The sequence below is a fragment of the Arachis ipaensis genome, chromosome B9, assembly GCF_059453495.1.
Source record: "Arachis ipaensis isolate K30076 ecotype BB chromosome B9, ASM5945349v1, whole genome shotgun sequence".
In the NCBI taxonomy this organism is placed as follows: domain Eukaryota; kingdom Viridiplantae; phylum Streptophyta; class Magnoliopsida; order Fabales; family Fabaceae; genus Arachis; species Arachis ipaensis.
In genome coordinates this window covers 8,283,146-8,309,882 of record NC_142444.1, presented here as the reverse complement: position 1 = coordinate 8,309,882, position 26,737 = coordinate 8,283,146, and the positions used below count along the sequence as shown (strand labels likewise).

Below are 26,737 nucleotides of genomic sequence, written 5' to 3'. Positions count from 1 at the left end.
AAAAAATTAAATGGTGCTTGAAAGAAAAATTTGTAAGAAAATTAAAATTTATAGAAATTATAAATGAAAGATAAAAATAATAGAAGGAATCCTAGAGTTTAAAATCTTCAATCTTTTTCATAAAAAGATATTACATCCAACTCAAAATCTTAAAGTGTCAAATTAATGGATTTTTTATCTTATAAAATTCGCATTCTTCTTTGCTTTCTTTAATGTGGGACTAACTTCGTACACTCCTCACACTTAAACAGTTTACTCAATATTTCGAATCGCTTCTACCTTCGAATACGATTATTTCCGACTAACAAATATTAACTAAAAAAGTTTTTAGGAATGCAATTTCAATTTGAAGATACTCTTATCTTGGTGAGAGATAGTACCCGAAACCATTTATACTATCCTCTTTTGTAAGTAACAATGCAATTTCAAGGCTCCTTCTTGTATATTGTTTTGGACCCACACGGAAAAGAAACAAGGTAAAGTTCCTTTTCCCTCAACCTTGTGCTCTTGAGTCTTGACTCTCTATTGTGTGCAGTGTAAGCAGTAGTATTAATGGATTGAAAATACTAAAATATCAATATTTTTAATGGAAAAAAATAAGAAATTAATTAACATTAATTCAATATTTTAATTTTAAGAAGCAACACCTAGTCACCTACAACCCTCTGTTCACCGATAATGGTTTTAATCCTCTTTATTCTCCCCGCCAAGCCCCCAATTACGGTTACAACAAAGATAATAATTTTTTATGGACCCCACGCGGAAATTGAAAAGATGGGTTCCTGTGACTTTCTCGACCACTGCACAGGCAATGGCTCTCTTATTAATTAAGTGCTGAATCACTTCATTCATTACCATCATAGACACATGTCACTTTCGGTTGCTGCTGCTGCTTCTTCTTCTCAAGCACCTGCGACTTATCGATACGATGTTTTCATCAGCTTCAGAGGGGAAGACACGCGCAAAGGATTCCTCAGCCATCTTCAAGTCGCTCTCCGCCAAAACCAAATCCAAACATTCAGAGACGATGACGGCATGGACAAAGGAGGTCTCATCTGGGACGAACTTCTTCACGCCATCAGAAACACAAACTTGTTTGTTGTTATCTTCTCCGAAAACTATGCATCCTCTAGGTGGTGCTTGAAAGAGCTGGTGGAGATCATGGAACGCAAGAACAATAACAAAGTAGTGATTCCAGTGTTCTACGGAATAGAGCCCACACATGTTCGCAAGCAGACTGGAAGTTACCGCAGAGCTTTTGATAAGCATGAGAGATCTTCGGAGGACCGTTGCCATGTGCAACAATGGAGGACTGCACTCACTCAAGCTGCCAATCTTTCTGGCATCACCTTTGATGATCACAGGTAATATGACCCTGTTTTGCTGAATTTGTAAGAAAATATTTATTTTTGAATTTTTTTTATATTTTAATATTTTATATAAATTATTTTTTATTTATCAAATATGTTTAGATATAATAACATAAAAATATTATTTATTTATTTATTATATAAATTTTTGTTTAAAGAAATTAAAAAAAGATATAAATTATAATTAAAAAATATTTATTTTTATTTTTATTACTAAAATTTTGTTAAATAAGTTAAAAAAAAATCTTTTTTTCTATTAAGTTAATCACACCCAAACAACCGCTGTATTAAGGTCATTGGTCAAAGAAATAGATCTATATATTCAATTAATTGTTGAAGCCACAGGTACTAATTAATTACATTCTTCTTCCTTAATTGTTTTGGATTCAAATTACAAATACTAAATAATCAATTATGTTTAATATATTATTTGTTTGTGTTGTTGTTATTAGTTGTTACCTTCTTCTTGTTAAACTTGAATACAGTCTATTGTTGTGTTTGTTTTGTTGTTTTTTCTCATCAACTCAGCTTGACCTTCAGGATTTTGTCTACGGTTTGTAATTTCTTTCTCAAGGATAATAATAATAATAATAATATTTAAATTAGTATCTTTAACGTGAAAATATTATTTTTTGTCTAAAGAAGAAACACCTCTCAATGTCAACTTCAATGCTATAGCAATGGCAAAAGAATATAAAAACGTAAAATTCAAATAATGACATCTTCGGAAATCGTAACATTCATTATGATTTTACATTGAAATCAGGTATATTGTTCAAGATATATTGGTGTTACACGATATTTTTTTTCATGATATATATACAAATTTACTTGACTAACTAAAAGAGAGTATTATTATACTCCAATTAAAATAATGGATTGCAAGGAACTATATATGTTTATCCATTTTCACTTCGATCTATGCTGTGGTTATCTTTTGCCAGGGATGATGAAGCTAAGTTAATTAGTGACATTTTAAAAGCAATTTTGCCACATTGTCTGAAGAACAAGTGCTTCATAGATGGACTCAAAAGACCTTTTATTTGTAACACAAACTATACCCGCGTTGAATCTTTGATGAGACTCAAGATGGAGAAGGTTCTTGTAATTGGAATTTGGGGTATGGGCGGTATTGGTAAGTCAACCATTGCTGAGGCTCTCTTCAACAATTACTCTTTTCAATATGAAGGCTCTTGCTTCTTGTCAAATTCCAGAGAATTAGGAAAACCATGTCTCAGTGACATATGCAGCAGACTTCTTTCTCAATTATTAAACCAAGATCTTCATAATACCAATATTGGAGTACTAGACTCTCGCACTAAAAGTAAACTCGAGAAGAAGAGGGCTTTGATTGTACTGGATGATGTGGTTGATTCGCCAATTGCAACTGATTTGGTTCCAGGTTTGCGTACTTGCCTATGTTCTGGTAGCATTGTCATTTTGACAACAAGGGACAGGAGTGTGCTTACAAGTGGAGGAGTTGAACAAATTCATGAAATCAAGCAAATGAGTAATGGAGACTCCTATCAACTTTTTAGCCATTATGCCTTTTCTGATTCCCATCCCAAAGAGGGGTATGGTGAACTAACAGCTAGAGTCATAAATTATGCTAACCGCATTCCATTGGCTTTGAAAATTTTGGGATCATTTCTTCGCGGCAAAAGTGTAGGTGAATGGGATAGTGCATTGAAAAAATTAAGAAAGTATCCCAATGCAGATATTCAGAAAGTGTTGAGATTGAGTTATGATGCATTAGATGATGATGAAAAAAATATCCTTTTACATGTTGCATGCTGTTTCCACGGGCATGAAATGGAAAAAATAACAAGAATATTAAATTCTTGTGATTTCTTTGCAGATATAGGAATAAAAAGTCTATTGGACAAGTCTCTTATAAATATTTATTCGAATGGTCGTTATGATAAATACATACAAATGCATAGTTTGACACAGGAAATGTGTTGGAAAATCATTCATGAAGAATATAACAAAAATGGAGGTCAACAAATAAGACTGTTGAATACCACCGAAGAAATTTGCAATATTTTCCAAGATGAGAGAGTAAGAAAATCATGCTTTAATGGTTTGGTCTTCAAGATGAGTGTATATATGTTTGTATCAAAATATTGCTTACAGCAACATGGTACTAACATTGTATTGCAATGCTTATAAATTTTGCAGGATATTCATGGAGTTGAAAGCATGACGGTGGATATGAATCAAGTTACAATAGATCCACGTATAATCATCATTGCATTAAGGAAGATGCCAAAGTTAAGGTTACTTGCTTTAAGAGGAAATTTCAACATGGATCTTGAATGGAACACAGTGTTTCTAGAGGGTTTTCAACTTCCTAATGACTTAAGGTATATTGAGTGGAATAAATGTCCACTTAAGTTTGTGCAATCTATTTGTTGGCCTAAAAAACTTGTTCAGCTTTCTATGCGAGATAGCAATGTTGAAAAACTTTGGGATACACCACAGGTAGGATCATGTTTATATTTCTTTTTATGCTTTTTTGATAATTTTGTTAGATACTAAAATAAAGATTGATATTATATTATAGAAATTAGTTAGTATAAGTAATATTAATTATGGGACGTTTTTTTCAAGATTTATAATTTATAAACTTACTCTATTATGTAAGATTAATTTATAGCAGGTAAAAGAACTAAATTTTAGTTAATAAATTTTGTATTGTAATTCTATTCTGTATAATAAAAATTTTTAGAAAAAGGACTGAGCCTTTTTATATATTGTAAAATATTCTTACATGCTAATTATTTCTTAAAAAGTCATATTTTCATCATTTAATCAAGAGAATGTTTTTCTATATAAACTTTTGTGAGAATAAAATATCACACTAAAATATTTCATAAGAATAAAGTTTTATTACAAAAAAAGTAACTATAATATCACAGAATAATTAATAAGTTTTGACGAGAGAACAACGAATATTTTATATAAAAAAAATGATAATAAAATACATGACTTAGATTCAAATGACATATATATAAAAGAGATAAATATTAAACTACACCCAATAATTATTTATATATAGCCATCATAATTTTTTAAATTAAAACAAAGAACATAATTGGTTCTCAATAGACATTTCTTGTCATTTAACATTCTCTTGTTTTGCTACATCGTATTAATTCACTATATGTCATGATGCAATGCTTTCTTCAACAAAAAGAGATAATAAAAGTAACAATCAACCACATCAAAGAGTTTTCACTTTCGAATAATTTTTTCCCCAAACGGATTTTTCACTCCTATGATTGTATATAGATGATGTTTGATTTGAATGAACCAACAATATATATACTAAATACTAATAAAATCAAGTTCTATATTCTAAATTTCGAATAAATTATATATTATTTTAATATTGTAATGGACAACTAGAAAAATTCATATGCTCAATATGTTTTTAACTAAATTAAATTTCAAATGCATTTTATACCTATTCTAAAAATATTGAGTTGTATTGATTAGCTGGAAACACTTTTTTTATATAGGTGCAAGAATAATAAGAGAAGACAAAAATTTATTGGAAAATATAGTTAATTATTCTGAAAATATGAAAAAGTTATTGTCATTTAATATTTGATATTTTCATTGTTCTCCTAGCACTCCCCATTTGTAGGAAAAGTATAGGTAATCAACAAGATTTTTGAACAATGTGTAAACAATGTGAATTAATAGGATTAAAAGAGTAAATTTAATTAGTAGCATTAAATTAGAGTGTAATGTATTTTCATTTGATTGGTGGTTGTTCATATTGTTCAAAATTTTCATTGTTCTCCTAGCACTCCCCTAATTTGTAAAGTTAAAATAAGTGAGAGTGTAACGCATTAAATAATAAAACAACACTTTTTTCTTCCACTAATCATGTACATGTTTTTACATGTTTGTTGGGATTGACAGAATCTACCAAGTTTGGAGTTTCTTGACCTCTGTTGCTGCAAACACTTGATAGAGTGCCCAAATTTAGCAGGTGCCACGAATCTCAAATCAATAAAACTCGATGGCTGTAAAAGCTTACAAGATGTTGATCCATCTATTTTCTCTCTCCCCAAGATTGAAGAACTACACGTGAGCTATTGCACATCGCTAAAGAGGCTTTGCGGTGATTATTGTTCTCCCTCTCTCCATTGCTTGTGGGCCACTGGTTGCTCCAATTTGAAAGAGTTCTCAATCTCCATGATGGCTGATCATTCCAACCTCAGGTTACTTTTACCGTCAACGGCTTTGAGTGAAGTGCCATCCACTATTATGCATCTCAAAGATCTTGAGTGGTTCAGTTTTAACATCAGTTACTCTCTTGAGAAGCTTCCTCAAAACTTTGCCTCCATAATTGCGCTCACGGATCCAATAAAACATGAAGATGACACATGCATCATGTTAAGAAGAATATTGCCCACCCCTGCCTTCTTGTCTCTCAAGGAATTAGTTTTCTACAGATGTAAGAGGTTGTCTGAACTCCCAGACAACATTCATGTCTTACAATCATTACAAGTATTAGAACTGCGAGGTTGTCATGTCATTACAAGTTTGCCAAAAAGCATTAAGAATCTTCAACAGCTCATGAATCTTTTGATCATTGATTGTGAACTGCTTCAATACACACCTCCACTTCCCCCATCTATTATATACTCTTATGCAGTAAACTGCAAATCCTTGAAGGAAGTCTCAAGTTTAACCAATGAACCACCCAGAAAACACAATGCATGGTTTGTATTCCATAACTGCCCAAAGTTGAATGATGATGCATATGAAGCAATTTTGAAAGACTTGAAATTCAGGATACAACTTGTGGCAAATAATGATGGATATCCGCATAATGAAGCAAACAATGGTAATATATTCTTCTACTACTACTTACCAAGTAAAGAGAGCATAATTAATGAGTGGTTCCCTGACTACTACTCAAGAGAAGCTTCGATCATTGTTGAAGTTGCTCCAGATCACAAGATTTCTTCTTGTCTTGTTGGCTGCATCTTGATATCTCAATACCAATCTTTCAACTTTGGCGTCAAAAAAGTGATATTTGGATGGAAATGCTACTTGAGAAAGGGTTGCAATGACTGGGAATGGATCACAACTTCTGGCAATAGAGGACTCTTGACCGGCTATGCTTTCTTTGATGTGATTGATCAATTGGAAATGGTATCAGATCATAAGGTAGTATGGTATGATGGAGAGAGTTCCAACATGATAACGGAAGCAATCAAAGAGAAAAAGAGGGACACCGCTTGCAATCCTATCCTTAAATTTGAGTTCTATGCAAATACAGAAGATAATGAGGAAGTAGTGATGAAGGGGTTTGGGATCCGTTGGATGCATGTCCATGTCAATCATGATGGACAGATTAGTCCAGATGCCACTCATGTGGGCTATGAATCTCATGATGTTGAGGTAGTGCTTCTAAATTCTAATAATTTTCACACATTATTATTGTATTTTCAATTGTTTAGTCTAGAGATCCACAACAAAAATTAAATCATTTAAAATTAATTTTGGAATATATATATATATAATGGTAGTGAACGAAAACATAGAGTTGATGAATTATCTACGTTCTTGAATTTTCTTTTTGTTTCTTCTGCACAACCTAGCTATAATTTTTTATTGTTTCTCTTACACAAAGCATCTTCGCTTCAATTTTATAGATATATATCTTGCAAAAGTCACTGCAAGAATTACAAAAATGAAGGTTTACTATGCTCTTTACTAATTATAAATGGACATGTTAACATTTGTTGTTGCACAGCAAGTGTTTCACTTTCTCAATAAATGTAAATCACACAAATAATAATAATGACTTTTTAGTAGTTTTTACTAACATAAAAAAAATTGGAAAAGTATAGGTAGACAATGAAAATATTAAACAATATGAACAATAGATATATTGCACGTTCATTTCACTAGGTGTACGGATGATTATTTTAATATTAAGATTTAAATGGTTAATTTGGAGGTGTAGTATGTTTTTATTTGATTAGTGGTTATTCATATTGTTCAAGATAGTCATTGTTTACCTAACACTCCCAAAAAAATTTAGACCTCCAAAATGTCAAAGCTACCAAACTAATACATCACGTTGCAAAAGTTATACTATTTATGAATAGACAAATTTGAAATAAAACATTTTCGCATATTGATGTTTATGTTCATGATGTGTTGTCAATTTTATACCAAAGTATGTTGTTTGATATCGTTCCTGTTTGTGTGGTTAATTATTGTATCATAGTAATAATGTATCAAATGTGGGGGATCATAAAGAATTATATTCTTGTCGCAGAGTGAGAGTACAGAGAACCGGAGAAAGAGTCGATTTACGTCGTGGTTCCAAAAATTACTAATAAGTTACCCAATTATGTTAGCTAAGCTTTTGATTATACTTGATCAAATTACTATTTCTTGAGCAGCTTACTTTTTATATTATAATTGAGTTTATTTTTAATATATGATCTCCTATTATAATTGTAATTATAGTAGCAACAATCAATCAATATTTTAGTTTTTTTCTATTTTAATTCTACTTTTTTTTTTACCCTTTTTTTTACTTTATTAATTGATTATTAGTTGGAAGAAAGTTAGTTTTCTAACAAAACCCAAAGTCATTGTTAATTTGGTGATTATCATATTGAAACCGTGCTATGTTACTGTATGTAATTGTATATATATCATAACTTCAAACATACTATAATAAATAGAGTTGAAAATATATTCAAATTCAAATTGCAAGAAAAAGAAAATTATACCACATAAACCACAATGCGTATTATTATAAAAGCTACAATATCTAGAATCACCACACTTAATTTTATGTTATTGATTTTATAACTGTTGTATGTAGAGAAAATACCGAAGAAGAGATACAAAGAAATATCACTCCAAAACGGAATAATATCTTTCTCTTAAATTAAAGTACAATAACTCTCATTTCTTTTGCAGACTGTGTTATGCAATATCTTTCCTTTTTTTATGTGTACTTTGTTCTTTTTCTCTCTTCAATTGAGTTGGTTTGTGATTATGAAAAAGATAAAAAGAGAAAAGAAATTAAAGAAAGTATAGCAGTGGATGCTGGCTCAACTCATATATATGTGTTTCTTTCTGTTAACTTATTTTTTCTGCCTTCTACAGAGAAGAACATATCATATGACAACTCCATCCAACAACCAAAGCTTCTGTGGGGAACACCTGCACTTCCTTTTGTTCGTTATTGTTGTAATAGCATTTGTCTATTTGGTCACTTTATAGCACACTTTCTCTGAGAACACACCATTACTTATTTTTGCTCCTTTGTTGTTGTTCAATTTCCCTATCAACTCGACAGTGCAGTTTAATTTGCATATTGTTTTTGCCACTTTCACGCTTTGTTTTATATTCATATTAAGATATTATCTAATATCTATTATTACAAGACAGGGTTTGATGATAATATTCATATAAATAAATATTATATTATACAGGATGTCATTATTTCAATACAATACTTAGCTTGTTTGCGACGTACGTGTGGTCAGTGGTCACCATTCAAACTGAAAAATAACAAAATTACTCTTTATTCTATTTTACCCTAATTATTATCTCCTTTAACCTTTTTTTTTTAATGGTGAAGAATTCAGATCCCAGAAGGTCCAGGACTCAACTTGTCACTTGCCCCACATTATTGTAAAAGGTCCCCTAGTGTGGTTTCTTTTTCTTTGTTTAAGGAGAGTAAAATGCAACTAAATAAATGAATTAACTCTTACAAATATAAAGAAAATGTTTGATTTGATTAAATCCTAAGTTGCAAAACATAAGTCTATTAGTCTCTAGTAATGGTCTTTCGGAAAGTCTTCGGGGCCATCAATTTTGATAAAATTCTAGCTATCATATAGCCAGCAAAATTTTTGCTACGCGCCAAATCATTTAACCATCAATCCTCCTCTCCATCTCTCTGTTTGAAATACCTATGCTGGTTACTCGATGGCCCAAAATCTAAAAAACTGCTGCCCTTAACACTGCTGATTTTCTTTTTATACCTTCATTCCCTGTTTAGTTTGATAATGACAAAAAAATGTCATGTTGATCTGTCTAGCAATTATTCAAACTGTCATGTAGACATCACATAAAATTATGATCAAATTAATGTTGATTAGTAATTTATCATATTATATTCAGTAATTACAATAGTGTCAAAATATAGTATAAGAAGTATTATTAAAAACTGATTTAGAGTATTATTCTTATTAAAAGAATAACAGTTTAATAATAAGTTTCCAACTTTCCATGAGCTTTGTAGTTAAATATTTTTTAGCAAAAAATATTGAGTAATTAAAATCACCGACAGATGGGAATCGTATTGTGTGATTTTTGGGTGGCTAGTACCATGGCCATGCTTGGTCACAATCGACAATGTTGTTTTCATGGTTTATGGCAGAGATAATAAAGCAAAAGGTATAGAGTAGACTCACACACTGAGTTTTGAAACAACTAACCAAATCTATGATGGGGACACTTCTTCGAAAATGGATAGCCATGTGCATCTTACCCCTTGATTTTTCCTAACCACCCAGTTTCTTAATCTCTTTAATTAATTTGGGTATTTATACACGGATTAAAAGAAAAGAAATGGCTCTATGGCGCTATCAGAGATTATTGGTTAGTAATTAGTCCTACATAAAGTTCCTAGCTAGTTAATAATTAGGGTAAGTTTGCGTTAAATATCAATGGATTAATCCAATGAGAAACTAGCTCGTGAAAAAAAGGGGGTAAAATAAAGAAAATAATTACTAGGCTCACAAAATAATATACCGTTAAAAGCATACCCTACTAATAAAAGCAATTGATGTTGTTGGGAAAAACGACATAAACTTCACTAACTAAGAAAAATATCCAAGAAAAATCCGTAGAGGGTCCTACAATAATAAGTGACATATAAAGAAAAGTAAGAAAAAAGGGTCAATAATTTTAAAGATGATATTGCTGTTGATCGAATTGTTAATCAATATATGTCTATCCTAATGCTTAAGTTTGTCACAATCATTTCAGCAATGTCCTAAAATATGTTGCTGGTGGTTTGCTTCATCAAAATTAAGATCATAAAGAACTCAAAATTCTTTTCTACTTTTTTTTTTTAATTTTACGCATGTATTTTCAAATTAAATTTATTTATTTTAAAATGTGTTAATAATTAGTTGAACTTTTGTGATAATTATATTCATTTAATAAATTTATCTAATTAATAATTTTTTTCTATATGCATAGACCTAGTAGGAAATTATTCTGTGCGTGAATATTTGACTTTTAAGTACTAATTTGAAAAATTAGAAGTATATGTAACGTTCTGATTTGTTTTAAAAACATTTTACATTTGAATTCTTTTATTACTATCCAACCCTCTGCTTTTATCAAAATTCCTACACTACCCTTATTTCTTTTACCAAACTCTAACCCTAATTAACACCCAATTATCCCTTTACCCCAAAGAAACACTAGCCCCCTTTCTTTTTCAGCAACAAACACACACCTAACAACAGCAGCTGGGAATGAGAGAAAAAAACAAAAAAAGGAATAGGGGAAGAAGGAAAGGGGGAGAGTAGAGGGGAAAGGAGACCGGTGAAGGGAAAAGAGAAGAGGCAGGGAGGCGGCGCGGCAGGTGTTACTGCCACCGTCGTCGCCGCGCTTGCCAAGTCGCCGCCGCCGCCTTGTTATTGCTTCGCCGCCACCACGCTCTGCCGCGTCACCGCCGAACTCGCCAAGCCGCCGTTGCACACCAGAGGAAAGGGAGATCGAGTAGAGAGAGAGAGCAGTGACGCTGCCGTCGCTGTTGGGGCTGTCGCGGTGGTTGCCGTCGTCATTGAAGGAGCTCGTCGCTAAGCTGCTGTGTCGCCGCCGGAGGAGAACTCGTCGGAAAGCTGTTGTCCTATCCGGTCGTGCTCTATCCTCCATTCTTCCTCCACTGGTTCCGCCATTATCCTTGCCCTTTGAAAACGTCGTAGGAAGCGTTTCACACCTCTGTCAGTTCTGTTTCACCACCGTTCAAGCCTGGTTAGTGGTTGTTATGTTTTGTTTCTGTTTCCGCTACTGTACTGTTTTACCACAGTTGTTGATGTTGTCGTCGTTGCTCTGCCTTTAGCCGTTCGTCACTTCTGTTCTATTATGCCTCTGTTCGCTGTTTTGCTTGCCTATTGGAGCTGCTGCTGCCTCCGTCCCAATTTTGCGCTCTTTCGTACCCTTTAGTTTGGTACTCCGGATTTGGTATCTTCAGTCCCTTGAGACTAAGTTGTGAGTAGGCTTTACATTTATAATTATTTGGCTTTACATCTATAATTATTTTGATATATACTGCTTGAATTTATGACTATACTTACAAGTTATTAACAAAGGATTTGAATTTGGTTTTAATAATGGATTTATTAGAACTAAATATTATTTTTGTGAAATTCGAATTTTTAATATGCACATGAGACTATATACATGTTTGATGAAGTTTTGTATTATTTTAGAATATTCGATTTTATTGAATATGTATTTTTTTTTAAACATTAAAGTATTGTGAATACTCACTCATATACTATGAATTTGTAAAGTATATTTGACATTTCATATGATTGAAATGGATTTTTGATAAGAAAGTATTATTTGATTTGATTTGATACTGTATATATTTGAAAGATCAAAGATTGGTTGTATTTGAAATTATATGTTTTGAATTAGTTTGGGAGGCTCGTATTAGAAAACCGTAGTTAACGGCGGTTATGACGTTAACCTAGATGCATCTGGCTCAGACCTCAGCTAGTAGGGGCGTTGCTAGCCTAACGTGTAGGTCACACGTTGGATCTGTTATTCCGTACGGACACACTAGAGGAAAGGGCTACCCTTAGAGGTGGAGCCGCCCAAGTGTGGACTATTTGATTTGATTTCTGTATGAGAACTCCCTTATTGATTCACTTATTCATATAAATTATTATTTTCTAACTAAAATTATTTTCATAATAATGTTTAGATGATCTCATGTGAATTATAGATGTATTGTCTAGTCACTGAGTTGCAAAACTCACTCCGTTTTCTAAAAATATTTTTCAGGAATAAATATTTGATTATGTGAGCATTTCTATTCAAGAGTAATGATCTGCAATGGGTATCTGTTCTTTGTTGGGTTCTTAGACGTCATCTGCTCCATATGTCACAGGCAGGATCCATCTATATTTATTTATTTTATTTTTTGTTCAATTATGTAATTATTCATTCTAGAAAGTGTAAATTTATCAAAAATTATTTGTAACCTTTTTATTTATCTTATATTCGAATCTGTTAGGCTTGCTAGGGAACTCTTTTTCCTGAGCGCCAGTCATGGCTCATTTTGAGCTGTGACAGAGTGGTATCAGAGTTTAGGTTTAATCTGTGTAATATGGAACAAGTTTCCTATGATAGGATCACAATTGTATAAATAGAAGCACGCCTATTTGTACAAATTGTGGCACTATCAGAGGCCTATAGGAATGTCATCCTTTTCTTTTTGTTATTCTTGTCTTCTGGTTCTTGTCATCATGAGTCATCTATCGATTCTTGCCACCTCTTTTCTCTTCTTTGTATCCACCCTTGAGTTATTATTTGGTAGCTTTTCTTGAACTTGCTTTTGCAATGACTTTAGTTTTGGTTCTGGTTTCGCAACTCCTGCCTTGTAACGAGTTCTAATCTTCCTCGCTTTTGTGAATATTTGCTTTAATCTTCTTCATCTTTATGTTGTTTTCTATGGTTTCTGATTTCAAGATTTCATCCATTATCTAAAATATTCGATATATTTTTCCTGTGAATTATTATCTTATTCCTCTTATAGAACAGTATTTGGATTTGTGGATTGTGGATTCACTTAGCTGCTGATTGAGATGCTTTGTTCTAGATTTCGATCAAACAAGTTTGTTCTTATTATGTTGATGATCTTTGAAGTTAACATAATTTTGAACCACTCATGATTCTTTCTTTCGAATCAATAATTTCAAAAAACTGTTATTCGGTTGCTCAGGTAGAAGAACTACATGACGAATATATGCATGGAGTGTTATTCTTGTTTGCTAGATTGGAATTATAATTTTCTCCGTCTATTAGTTGAATTGAAGATCTTTTCCGATCTGAAAGTTTGGTTGAACTTTTTCTTGTTTGATAATCTGTTCTGCTATAGTTTTGTTTGTTGAACGTGGCTTTTCTTTCAAGGGCACTATTTCTTCTGGGAACTTTCAAGTTCTTCCCTTTTCAATAATCTTAGGGTTCCTTTGATTCTAAAATTTTTAGATTTCAATTTTTAACTCATTTTGCTTCTGCTCAGTTACTGACAGCACTTCATATTTTCATGGTAAAATGACTCAAAATAGCATGCAAATTATGGGGCATGAATTTTTGTGCATAGAAATTTCTGTGTAGTAATAACTTTTTCAAAACTCATGCTTTCTTTTCTTTTCTTTTTTCATTTTCCTACTGATTGATGCTGCTTTGGATTAATACCCCTACTTTGTTGTGAAAAAACAACTGAAACCAATTTAGTTTATTGTGTACTGAATATTACATTGAATTCTGAAGAAGGGTCTTTCTTTCCTCTTTCATTTGTTTTTCAATCATGTTCTGAAATCTAAGATTCTTTGTTATTTTTCAACACTCGAGTTGAGCATTGTTTTCAATACCTTTCAAAAGTTTTGAACTTATACTTGTTGGTTAGTTCTCTCTTTTTGTGTATTTTATTTGTTTGATTTTTTAATACTGTAACATTATTTATTTTATGAGAAAGTGCTTTGAATGTTCAAGCTTCCTTCCTTTATAGACCTTTGTTTTAAACTTTTCATCAATGCAAGTTTTACCCTCATACTTCTGCAATGCTTTGCTTGTTTGGATTTTCATTGAAGACCCTTTACTCACAAGTTCTTAATCCGTTTACTGATTTTCAGTTGTTTCCTAGTTCCAAATTTATGATCCGGAAAAGCATTTTAGAAGTTACTTTACCTTGTGCAAGTTAACCATGTTCTGGTTTAAACCTTGAATTGTTGCATATGTAGGGGTTTAATTTTAAATAATTTTAATTTTAGAATGTCCATAAAGTTTATTGAATAACTGCAAATAAGTTTAATTGTTGTGAGTAATTGATTGATTAATTGAAGGCTGAATTGTGACTGTGAAAATGTGATTGGAATTGTTGATTTAGTGATATTGATTGATTATGTGAATCATGAATTGTTTGACCAATAATTACTGGAAATTCTAGATTTTTGGTGGATTACATTGGATTGATTGTCGTTAAGCTGGTTGATTGATATATTGTAATGATGGTGAACTTGACTGATGGTTGATTTGGAATTGATTTTGAGAGGTATTAAAAGGGTTGAATTTTGAAATACTAAACTACTTACTGAAAATCTGAGTTTTGAAATAAAACGGCAACTTTGAAAGTGAACCAGTAACTTAATAGTGATTGGAATGATATGAGACTAAAAGCTAAGCGAACTACAACAAGTATAGTTATTAATATTCAATTTTAAAGGTTTCGTATTAACTGGAGAATTAGTTATGATTTTTCAAAGTTGAATTATAAAATTTGATTTTTGCATTATTTTAAACGAAGTTTGAAACTTTGAAAATCTATAACTAATTCTGTGATTATCGGAATTGTATGGGACAAAGTCTGGATTAAGCTTGGGAATATAAGGAGCTGAACTGGTGAATTTGAGACCTTTCCGTTAAATTTATGATTTATGGTGAGTTTTTGAATTGTGAATGTCAAACCTGATTTTTCTGCAGAATGCTTAACACAACAGCAACTTGTTTCCTCTACTGGAAATTCTCTAGTTTGAATTTCGAAATGAAACTAGTTTTAAATAAAACTCTAGTCTTGTTACTTTAATTTCATAAAATTCTTTTACTATGTGCTTGAATTATATTGAAAGCTAAATTACGTTCAAAGATTTAGACAAAATAAAAAGTAGCTGTTATTATAGCTAATTTTAGTTTAAGTTAATTGCAATCACGTCAAATTTTAGTTTTATTTTCATTATCTTATATGTGCTTTATTTGTAAATTAAGTCATAACTGTGTGATCATATGAAAATATTTGAGTGTATTTTACAATGATAATAAGTTAGATGTAAATGTTGGCTTAGAGGATAATGAGATGATTGCTTACATTCTTCCGTCATGTTTTACATAATCTATCTATGAATGACATAGTTACTTAATATCCAAGGTCATGATAATAATCTAAAGGCACTTCGTTGAAGGTTTCTATAGAACGGGAAAGGAAGTATACTGATTTTTGTGACACTGTTTTCAATTTTTATTACTGTCAAGTTGACTGTTCTAAATTGTGTTGTCGTACTTTTAATTTATGTTTTACTTTGCTTTCTCTGTTGTTAATTTTGTCCTTTTGCTTATGCATATCCCTGCTTGATTATGTTTCTGATCATTCTCTTAAACCTTCGTGAACATTACGATCGACTTTAGTGGTCATCTCGTCTAAGCTAGTTGCTCTTTTTATTCAGCTTGAATTTGTTTGATTTAATACTCCATCCTTCTTTTATTGCTTCCATCAAAGATCCTTATTTTAGATTTTCTTGTTAGGATGGGATTGATTCTCTTTCTGGCACACTTCATTATTTTTGTACAGTTTAATTGCGATCTTATACATCCTTCCAAGTTCTTGCGAACACCATCTATGATGTTTGCTTTTCCCTTCGTAAGTTTTGTATCATTTTGAGTAAACTTGAGCTTGTTTTAGTGTCACGTACGATTCCTAGATATAGCAAGCGATACGTTAGTTTTTAGGACACGGCTCGTAGACTTGGAAGATAAAACTTGTAAGTGTGCGACGTCATAAGAAGATTATGAAGTAGGAGTGTTATAAGGGGGAAATTAATTAAGGAGATTTTGGTACAAGTTGAAAAGTTAGTCCTGATGTTTAATGTTCGGATGTATTTTAGGAGTGATGAACAAAGTGAAAAGTGCTATGTATAGTGAGTTGTCAAGGGAACAAGAGTAGATGAATGTCAACTACGTCATTTTAACACAAATCTATTTTGTAACTTTTGCATTCCATTACATTTCTTTCTCATGTTTGGTAAAGTGTTAAAACTACATCACATTTTGCATACTATATCAATTTTCGAGGACAAAAATTTTTATACTATATCAATTTTCGAGGACGAAAATTTTTATACTATATCAATTTTGAGGACGAAAATTTTTATAAGGAGGGTAGAATGTAACGTTCTGATTTGTTTTGAAAATATTTTACATTTGAATTCTTTAATTACTATCCAACTCTCTACTTTTATCAAAATTCCTACACTACCCTTATTTCTTTTACCAAACCCTAACCCTAATTAACACCCAATTATCCCTTTACCCCAAAGAAACTCTAGCCCCCTTTCTTTTTCAGCAACACAGACACACACCTAACAGCAGCAACTGGGAATGAGAGAAAAAAAAAAAAGAAAGGAAGAGGGGAAGAAGGAAAGGGGGAGAGCAGAGGGGAAGGGAGACCGGTGAAGGGAAAAGAGAAGAGGGAGGCGGCGCGGTGGGTGTTACTGCCACCGTCGCTGTCGCTGTTGACATGAGAAGAGAGGGAGATCTGAGAGAGTGATATCCGAGAGAGAGAGAGAGAGAGAGAAGGGAGAAGATGCAGCGGTGCTGGTGGGCCTCGTCGCCACCGTCGCCGCGCTTGCCAAGTCGCCGTCGCATAGCCGTCGCCGCCTTGCTGCTGCTTCGCCGCCACCACACTCTGCCACGTCACCGCCGAACTCGCCAAGCCGCCATTGCACACCAGAGGAAAGGGAGATCGAGCAGAGAGAGAGAGAGAGAGCAGTGACGCTGTCGTCGCTGTTGGGGCTGTTGCGGTGGTTGCCGTCGTCACTAAAGGAGCTCGTCGCTGAGTTGCTGTGTCGCCATCGGAGGAGAACTCGTCGGAAAGCTGTTGTCCTATCCGGCCGTGCTCTATCCTCCATTCTTCCTCCACTGGTTCCAGCATTATCCTTGCCCTTTGAAAACATCGTAGGAAGCATTTCACACCTCTGTCAGTTCTTTTTCACCACCGTTCTAGCCTGGTTAGTGGTTGTTCTGTTTTGTTTCCGTTTCCGCTACTATTTTACCACAGTCGTTGATGTTGTCGTCATTGCTCTTCCTTTAGCCGTTCGTCACTTCTGTTCTGTTGTGCCTCTGTTCGCTGTTTTGCTTGCCTATTAGAGCTGCTGCTGCCTCCATCCAAATTTTGCGCTCTTTCGTACCCTTTAGTTTGGTACTCTGGGTTTGGTATCTTCAGTCCCTTGAGACTAAGTTGTGAGTAGGCTTTACATTTATTATTATTTGGCTTTACATCTATAATTATTTTGATATATGCTGCTTCAATTTATGACTATACTTACAAGTTATTAACGAATGATTTGAATTTGATTTTAATAATGGATTTATTAGAACTAAATATTATTTTTGTGAAATTCGAATTTTTAATTTGCACATGAGACTATATACATGTTTGATGAAGTTTTGTATTATTTTAGAATATTTAATTTTATTGAATATGTGTTTTTGAAACATTAAAGTATTGTGAATACTCACTCATATACTATGAATTTGTAAAGTATATTTGACATTTCATATGATTGAAATGGATTTTTGATAAGAAAGTATTATTTGATTTGATTTGATACTATTGGTTTGGGAGGCTCGCATTAGAAAACCGTAGTTAACGGCGGTTATGACGTTAACCTAGATGCATCTGGCTCAGACCTCAGCTAGCAAGGGCGTTGTTAGCCTAACGTGTAGGCCACATGTTGGATCTGTTATTCCGTACGGACACACTAGAAGAAAGGTCTACCCTTAGAGGTGGAGCCGCCCAAGTGTGGACTATTTGATTTGATTTCTGTATGAGAACTCCCTTATTGATTTACTTATTCATATAAATTATTATTTTCTAACTAAAATTATTTTCATAATAATGTTTAGATGATCTCATGTGAATTATAGATGTATTTTCTAGTCACTGAGTTGCAAAACTCACTCCGTTTTCTAAAAATATTTTTCAGGAATAAATATTTGATTATGTGAGCATTTCTATTCAAGAGTAATAATCTGTAATGGGTATCTGTTCTTTGTTGGGTTCTTAGACGTCATCTGCTCCATATGCCACAGGCAGGATCCATCTATATTTATTTATTTTATTTTTGTTCAATTATGTAATTATTCATTATTCTAGAAAATATAAATTTATCAAAAATTATTTGTAACCTTTTTATTTATCTTATATTCGAATCTGTTAGACTTGATAGGGAAATCTTTTTCCTGAGCGCCAGTCATAGCTCATTTTGGACTATAACAGTATAGTTCATCATCTTGTAATTTAAAATAATATAATAGTAAAGAAATAAATCTCTTGTATTATTTTTTTTCTTTGATTTAATTATTGCGTAGGTATTATATTATTATAATTTTACTCAGTTTTCAATTATATTATTCTTTTTGTATAAGCAAAACCTTCTCAATTTTCAATTAGATTATTATAATTGAAAAAATTTAATCATCTATATAATTTTTTTACGAAGTTTCCAATTTTGTCAATCATGACAAAGCGCCATAATAAAGATTGAATATTTCATAAATTTACTGCCCCAACTAGGCAACTATAGTACATTGCTAAAATATTAGTACAGAACTATACATAATTTTTTTCCCTCTTGCACAATAAAATATATAATGTATATTTACTTTTTAATTTAATTTGATTTTTTTTCCTTAACGATGAAAATTTGGAATGTTGTACTTGATGTTATTGTATGAGATATGAAAGTTGTTGGATATAAATGGTTATAAAAACTTCAATTCTCTAATTTAACATTTTATTGTGACGGTAGATAAAAATAAGGATTTATTGAAAGAAAAAAAATTGCACCGTAAAATTTGATTAAAACCTTATAAACTATATAAAATCAATTGAAAATTAAACAGTGAAAGTATAATTGAGAACCTAGAGTATGTAATTAAACCTTTTTCATTTAATCAAAAGATTTATAAATACAAAATTAATTTTTTTGGGACCTATTTATACAATATATGTGTGTGTGTCTAAGATAAAAACATGTGAAATCATGTAGTGTAATTTATTTATTTTTAAGCTTATGATGTCTGTATCTACTTGTGATATAACTAATCTTCATAGTTAACTACACCATCAAAACGTTCTTAATACATCAAATTTAACTTGATGTGTAAATTATTAATCATTCCTATTAGATATAAAGCACCACCCATACAAATATACAATTATTGCTTAAAGAATATAGGGATAAGAGAAAAAAGAAAAAGAGAAGAAAAGAAAAGAACAAAGGTCTATGAAATATTAATTTAATTGAATGCAAAGTTGAAAACTAACTAACTTTCAACTTTTCAAACTAATATTGGATTAATTAAGATATCTATTCTAATCCCAATATCCCACCAACAATGCCTTGTGTGTGTGAAATCATTGCCTGGATAAAACTGAAAAGAAAGTCAAGCACTATCAATTTTTTAATTGAATCACTCTCTTACTTTTAGGCCTATGCACTTGCTTCTAACTTCTTTCTCTCTCTTTCTCTCTCTCTCAATCAAGATGCAAATAAGCACAAACAAACATTCAAGCCACAAGTCCAACCCCACCAACTCTCTTCTTATCAAAGTGTTCACTGTGTTTTTTTCCTGCTTCTACAGTGGAGCATGTGTATTTCTGTGCTTTTTGGTTTCATCTGATCTTGGATTTTTGTCTCAGACACAACAATGAAACCTCTTCTTTCACAACTCTCATGTCTCCAAGTCTTATTATAGCCTTAGTTTTGAAGAAAAGAAAAGTAAAAAAGGATGAAATAATAAACTCTTTTTTTTTTTTTAATTCTCTTATGGCTGTTGTACAATTTTTGCTTCTAGTTCCACCAAATTCTGTTCCAATTTTTGTTGTTGTTATTGGATTGGTGGTAAAGGATAAGAGAATTCATGATTGATCTACAATTTCACTTGGAAGGAAATGCGGTTGAAGCTAATTCTGCTGCTGATTAAGCTACATTTAGTGCTCACCACTCAACAGCTTCATGAATATGAAGGTATGAGCAATAATTTGAGGTGTTCTACAATAAAAATGTTATCTTGTTCAGAATTATATTCCTACTTAGGATTTTGCTAATCTATTAATACTAGCTAAACAATAAAACCACACACTATTTAACACTGTTAGATGGTTTTTGAGAGAGTGACAGGTGTCTCCCAAACTTTTTCTTTCTTTTGTGTTTCGCTCCTCAGCATAAAGCCAAAATCTTCTTACCTAGTGGAAGGTTATCGAAAAAGATCTTTGTCTAATGGATTGAAGAGAGTTTATCTGGCAGCAATCCCAAAACCACCATTTAGGGGAAGAAAACAAAAATGCTAGCTTCTGATTGGATGATTAGGGTAAACAATGGATTGAGAACTTATTGTCCCTCAGGTAATGAAGTAGAACTCTCTTCTGCAGCAATTTGAGCACGATCTTTTCCTTTCAAATCAAGATTTGAACACCAAATTTTGAGCGCAATTTTTTCATTTGAAATCGAAGTTCAAAATGACATCCTCAAACACCTTTACCACACAGAAGATGCTCCTCAAGGTCTTTTCACTCACAATTTTTGTTTCAGTTTAGCTTTTGAGAGATTTATTATTAGCATTATTAATATTCTTTTTGTGGGTTCAGATATGATGGAGATGAGGACAGAAATCGTGGCGATGCTGAAGTCGCTGTCGCTGCATTGCTGGCGGCTTTCCTTCATAACCCGTTGGATTTGCAAGAGTTAAAGGCTAATAATGAAGAATTGAGTTCTACTAATATTTGGAGCAAAATTTATATAAAATTGATGATTATGTCCAAGAACTAATAGGATTGATGATTGTTACCTTTTAAATTGATAATTATGCTATCATAATTTTTTTCTCAGCTAATAATTAAAATTAAAAAGTATTTTCTCTTTGCCCCCAAATTTTAAAACAGGGAGAGAAGAAGTATGATATAAATAGTGTGAATTTCGATGGAAAATATAAAGATTGGCAAAACAAATTGCATTCTGATTTGTACATTCTTAGATCGGTCTGTTAGGATAAATTTTAATATTTTTCTTTGCACTTTTTTGCTTTGCCTCTTTACTCTTTGATGAATCGTTTGAAAGTTTGTGTATTTAAATGAGTTATAGGAGAAGCTAATATTTTTGTTTAATCCTATCATTTGTTTTGAAAGAAAAGAATTTTAATGCTGAGCAATCTACAAGGGTGATTGATGCATACTGTACGTATGCTTAGGAAGCCTTTGTCTAGAGTAATTTACATGGTAAGCATAGTTACCTGTGAATATTCCAAAATTCTTAATGGTTTATTACATCTGTAGAAGTTTTTGTAGAATCTGAAGCTCTTGAAAGTTCAATGATAATATATTTGTGATGAGGAACTTTGTTTTACCTCAAGAACAATTAAATTAAACTTGCTATCGTTAGGATTTTCTTCGATTATTTATTGTTGAATGTTTTTTCTATCGTGTTGCTAAAAAATGTTGTACCATATTTTTGCTCCAGATAAAGCTTGATGGAGCAAGAACAAAATACTTCATATCTAGAATTACTAGCGGAGCTGATTGAATATTTGCGATTTTTTTTTAATTAATCTATGTTGTGTAAAGAAAATTTAAAATGGTTTAAAAATTCCATCATTTTTTATGCATCTATCTTACTTGAGTTTTGTGAAATTTGATGTTGAACTTTATAATTAATTCACTTTATTTAAAGATTTGGGTTTAGGGTTTCTTTTGTGGAATTATTTGCTGAAGATTGGTAATGAGTTGTTTGATTATACTTAGGTTACTATATTGAGTGATAAGATGTAAGTGTAGTAGTGTCTATTGCATAAGATAAGAAGACATCACATCCAACTCAAAAACTTAAAGTAGTAAGTTAATGAGTCTCTTATCTTATAAACTCCTCACACTTTCTTGTTTTCTTTGATGTGGGACTAACTTCAACACTCCTCACACTTGCAACACTAAAAATCTCCCCCTCAAGTGTGAGTTTCCACATCAAGCATCAACTTCCCTCTAACTCTTCCACCACATATGAGTATTTGTCCATCACACTGATAAAAGAGCCTAGTAGCGGAAACAACACAAATATCCAACACAAGAACAATATGGAAGCACTCACAACACAATATGGCAGCAGCTATAACAAGCAAATATAGCAAGTAAAGCAATAACAAGAACACACCGAGATTTTAACATGGAAAACCCTCTTAATGTGAGAGGTAAAAACCATGGGTCGTCCAGATCAATGAAATAGCTCGACTATAATCAAAGGAGATACAAGAGAGTCTCAAACAAAACACAAAAACATGCATATAATCAGCCAAAACATCAAAGCACCAAAGCTCATAAATGAGAAGCGAGAAGATGAAAAATACCCAAAAACATAGAGCTGATGTCGAAGCCTATTTCTCCCTCTGTACACCTCCAATTAAAATCTTCACCGTTCAGAATGAAGAACAAGATGTGAAAAATTTTCACTCCAAATTTCACATCGATCCAACGGTGAAAGAATGAAAAAATGCCACTCAAAGATTGTTGTTCTGTGTAAAAACGAGAAATCTATTTTCTCTCTTGCGAAGCCAATTTTTCTCACTATAGACTTCCAATCAATATCTCACCGTCCAAAATAAAGAATAAGATGAGAGGAATACGTATTTCAAATTTTAAGTCGATCCAACGGTGAACCAATGAGAAACTGCCATTTAAAATTTACTGCTTTGCATAAAAACGAAAATTATGTTTTCCCCCCTCTCTCTCACTCTCAAAAGTCCTCTAAAATCTGAATTAGGGTTGTGACATTAGGATGCAAGAATACACCCCCAAAAAGTTGGGCTTGGGTCTCACAAAGGAGAGAAAAACCTAACATAATACCCTTACCTTACTGTGAAAAACAACTCAAACAAATATAGTTTATTGTGTATTGAATATTGTATTGAGTTCTGAACAAGGGTCTTTCTTTCTTCCTTCGTTTGTTTTTTAATCATGTTCTGAAATTTACGATTTTTTGTTGTTTTTAACACCCGAGTTGAGCATTGTTTTCAATACCTTTCAAAAGTTTTGAACTTATACTTGTTAGTTAGTTCTCTCTTTTTATGTATTTTATTTGTTTGATTTTTGAATACTGTAACATTATTTATTTTATGAAAAAGTGCTTTGAATGTTCAAGGTTCCTTTCTTTATAGACTTTTGTTTTAATCAATGCAAGTTTTACCCCTTGTGCTTCTGCAATACTTTGCTTGTTTGGATTTTCATTGAAGACCCTTTACTCACAAGTTCCTAATTCGTTTACTGATTTTCAACTGTTTTCTTGTTGCAAATTTATGATCCCAAAAAAAAAAGTATTTTGCTTGAAGTTACTTTACTTCTCTGTGCAAGTTAACCATGTTCTGGTTTGAATCTTGAATTGTTGCATATGTTGGGGGTTCTACTATAAGTGTTATGTTAATGGGGTGCATGGGATAATGCTACCTTTTATGATTTTTTTATCCCCATGAATTAATTGGTGTAATCTTTTTAAAAAAAAAAAAAACCTTTTTTTTCTTATTAATTCTTTCAACAAAAACATTGACACAGATCACACTTGTCATGTCTCATGCCATTCATGTGATATAGTTGCTTTTTTGGTTTTTGTATGTTGTGTATATACTTAAATACTATTTTTGTGATTTTTTTTTGGCACAGAGATTACAAGAACTTTTGACTTGAAATAGAGTTGCCAATAAATCTGCTACACTTTCTAATACATTGAAATTGTATCCTTTCCAGTTTGTCTTGTCAGATCTTGTACCTTTATTTTGATAATCTAAGTGATACTTTTACCTCAATTTTATTACAGTATTTTTAATATTAATTTTGCAATTTCGACTGATTTTCTTATATTCCGATAATAAGATAATAAAATCTAGCATGAGCTAAGTGTTCCTTAGAAAACTACAAGCCTATAATTTGTATTTATGGAAACTCAAAACAATGCATATGAAGAGAAGAGTGATAAGTGGATTCTTGCTATGATTGAACCCAAAATGGGGTTATATGACATTAATAAAGATCATTGAGATTTTCTAAGTAACAAACAAATCAATTTCTTTTGTGATTGAACTTTTGAGTTTCTTGATTTGTATGTAGTTGTTATTTTGTATTTCCTAACCTCATTCCGGGTTCAAAATTTGTGAAAGACTTTGTATATTAAAAAAAAAAAGTTTTTTCTTTTTATGATATTATATTTTCTACAATACTACAAGAATTTGGGAGATATTTATATATATTTGAGTTTGTCTTTAGTTCATTAGTTTTAAGTTCAACTAACTATTTATAAAGGTGAATTTTTTTTGGTATTTTATCTTTACAAGAAATATGATCCCATACCAATTTTTTAAAATTCTTTTTCTATATGCTTAGAGTATGTTAAAAGCAAAAAATAAATAAATAATAAATAAATAAAAAACTTGTTTCTTTGACCCTTATTAGTACTCAATTCATACCCTGCATCTTTTGTTTCAACTTGAATTTATTTGACGTGATAGCATTTATACTTTTATCATTTCTTTTGAAATGTTCGTTTTATATCTTTTTCTTTGAGATTGGAAATGATTCTCTCTTAATTGTATCCATTGTTGATGGATATCCTACTTGATTATGTTCCTAATCATTCTCTTAAACTTTCGTGAACATTGCTATCGACTTTAGTGGTCATCTCTTATGAGCTAGGTACTCCTTTTATTCAGTTTGAATTTGTTTCGATTTAATACTCCATCCTTCTTTTATTGCTTCTATCAAAGTTTCTTGATTCAGATTTTCTTGTTAAGATGTGATTGACTTTCTTTCTAGCACACTTCATTGTTTTTGTACAGCTTAATTGCGATCTTATACATCCTTCCAAGTTCTTGTGAACATCATCTATTATGTTCTCTTTTCTCTTCATAAATTTTGTATCCTTTTAAGTAAACTTTAGCTTGTTTCACTGTCACGTGCGATTCCTAAATATAGCAAGCGATACATTAGTTTTTAGGACACGGCGGCTCGTAGACTCGGAAGGTGAAACTTGTAAGTGTGTGACGTCATCATAAGAAGATTATGAAATTGGAGTGTTATGAGGAGGAAATTAAGGAGATTTTGGTACAAGTTGAAAGGTTAGTCCTGATGCTTAACGTTCGGATGTACTTTGGAAGTGATGAGCAAAGTGAAAAGTGCTATGTATATCTGAGTCGTCAAGGGAACGAGAATAGATGAATGTCAACGACGCTGTTTTAACACAAACCTACTTTGTAACTTTTGCACCCGATTATACTTCTTTCTGATGTTTGGTAAAAGGCTAAAATCATGTAACATTTTGGCATACTGTATCAATTTTTGAAGGCAAATTTTTTTTTAAGGGGGATAGAATGTAACATCTCAAGATTTTTTTTGAAACATTTTACATTTACCCTCCAGTTTTATCAAAATACCTAAACTATCCCTTACCCCTTTTTTTTAAAACCCTAACCCTAATCTCACTTACACTTACCTCACCATTCACTCTCCTATACACTCTGAATAATGAAACAAAAAGGAAACACAAAAGAGAGAATGAATGAGAGAGAGAAAGTAGAAGAAGGGGGGAAAGGAGAGGACGATGTCGGCTATGAGAGCGAGGGAGACAGGGAACGAAGACGCGATGAACAGAGGAGAGGAAAGGAGGCGACGATGAAAGCCTTTGTCGCAACAAAAGAGATGTTGCCGTTTCTGCCTAAAGCCGTCACTGCTGCCATGATTAAGGAGCAGAGGGAGAGAGAAGGAGCTTGTAGAGAGAGAAATGCGACAGGGGAGGAGTCGTTCCTCTGCTACTGCTGCTTCCATCGCTGTTGAGGCCATCGCCGTCTCTATTGGGGTCGCCGTCGTTGCTGAATGAAGAGGGAGAGATTGAGCTGGACAGAGAAGGGAGGAAGAGAGAGTCGCGATGGAGAAGCCATTCACCATCATCGCGGTTGCTGCTGCTATCAACGGAGCTTGCTGTCGGGGGGCATCACCGTCATCACTGTTGATGAACCGTCTCAGTCACTGTTTTGGTCTTGCTCAGCCCCACGCTCCCTTCATTCTCGTCTCTAAGGGGTTCGATCCCTTGGGACCAAGTTGTGAGGAGACTTTACATTTATAACTGTTAATTTTTTTGGTTTATGCTATTTTGAGTTTTTAATTATATTTATAACACTATTGTTAAAAAACTTTGATTTGATTAGAATAATTGATTTTTATAGTTGAATAAATATTTTTATGAAGCTCATACCTTAGAAGT

The 26,737-nt window shown here is 32.4% G+C and overlaps 1 protein-coding gene and 1 long non-coding RNA gene across 4 annotated transcripts; both read left to right on the top strand.

Moving 5' to 3' along the window:
- The first annotated feature begins 644 nt into the window (after positions 1–644).
- Positions 645–8,748, top strand: LOC107618322 (TMV resistance protein N). 2 transcript variants are annotated; one of them, XM_088500327.1, is made up of 6 exons: positions 645–1,364; positions 2,315–3,431; positions 3,552–3,854; positions 5,304–6,794; positions 7,681–7,739; positions 8,525–8,748. In XM_088500327.1, exons 1-6 carry the CDS (start codon positions 868–870, stop codon positions 8,640–8,642), a joined length of 3,585 nt encoding a protein of 1,194 aa, XP_088356453.1. In that variant the 5' UTR covers positions 645–867; the 3' UTR covers positions 8,643–8,748. The 2 variants fall into 2 exon arrangements, with proteins under 2 accessions (XP_088356453.1, XP_088356452.1); XM_088500326.1 differs by lacking the exon at positions 7,681–7,739 and having other exon boundaries at positions 646–1,364; positions 8,526–8,748.
- Positions 8,749–19,934: 11,186 nt separating this feature from the next.
- On the top strand, positions 19,935–21,357 carry LOC148543663 (uncharacterized). Of its 2 annotated transcripts, XR_015899038.1 has the most exons (3): positions 19,935–20,476; positions 20,630–21,012; positions 21,097–21,357. It is a non-coding gene; the product is annotated as an uncharacterized LOC148543663 (long non-coding RNA). The 2 variants fall into 2 exon arrangements; XR_015899037.1 differs by having other exon boundaries at positions 19,935–21,012.
- The last annotated feature ends 5,380 nt before the right edge of the window (positions 21,358–26,737 follow it).

What these genes read in the sequence shown, in the direction of transcription:
- LOC107618322 (XM_088500327.1), top strand. Translation starts at nt 868, where the DNA reads ATGTCACTTTCGGTTGCTGCTGCTGCTTCTTCTTCTCAAGCACCTGCG. An exon ending in ATCACCTTTGATGATCACAG is followed by an intron (nt 1,365 to 2,314) that starts GTAATATGACCC and finishes ATCTTTTGCCAG; the next exon opens with GGATGATGAAGCTAAGTTAA. An exon ending in ATATTTTCCAAGATGAGAGA is followed by an intron (nt 3,432 to 3,551) that starts GTAAGAAAATCA and finishes TAAATTTTGCAG; the next exon opens with GATATTCATGGAGTTGAAAG.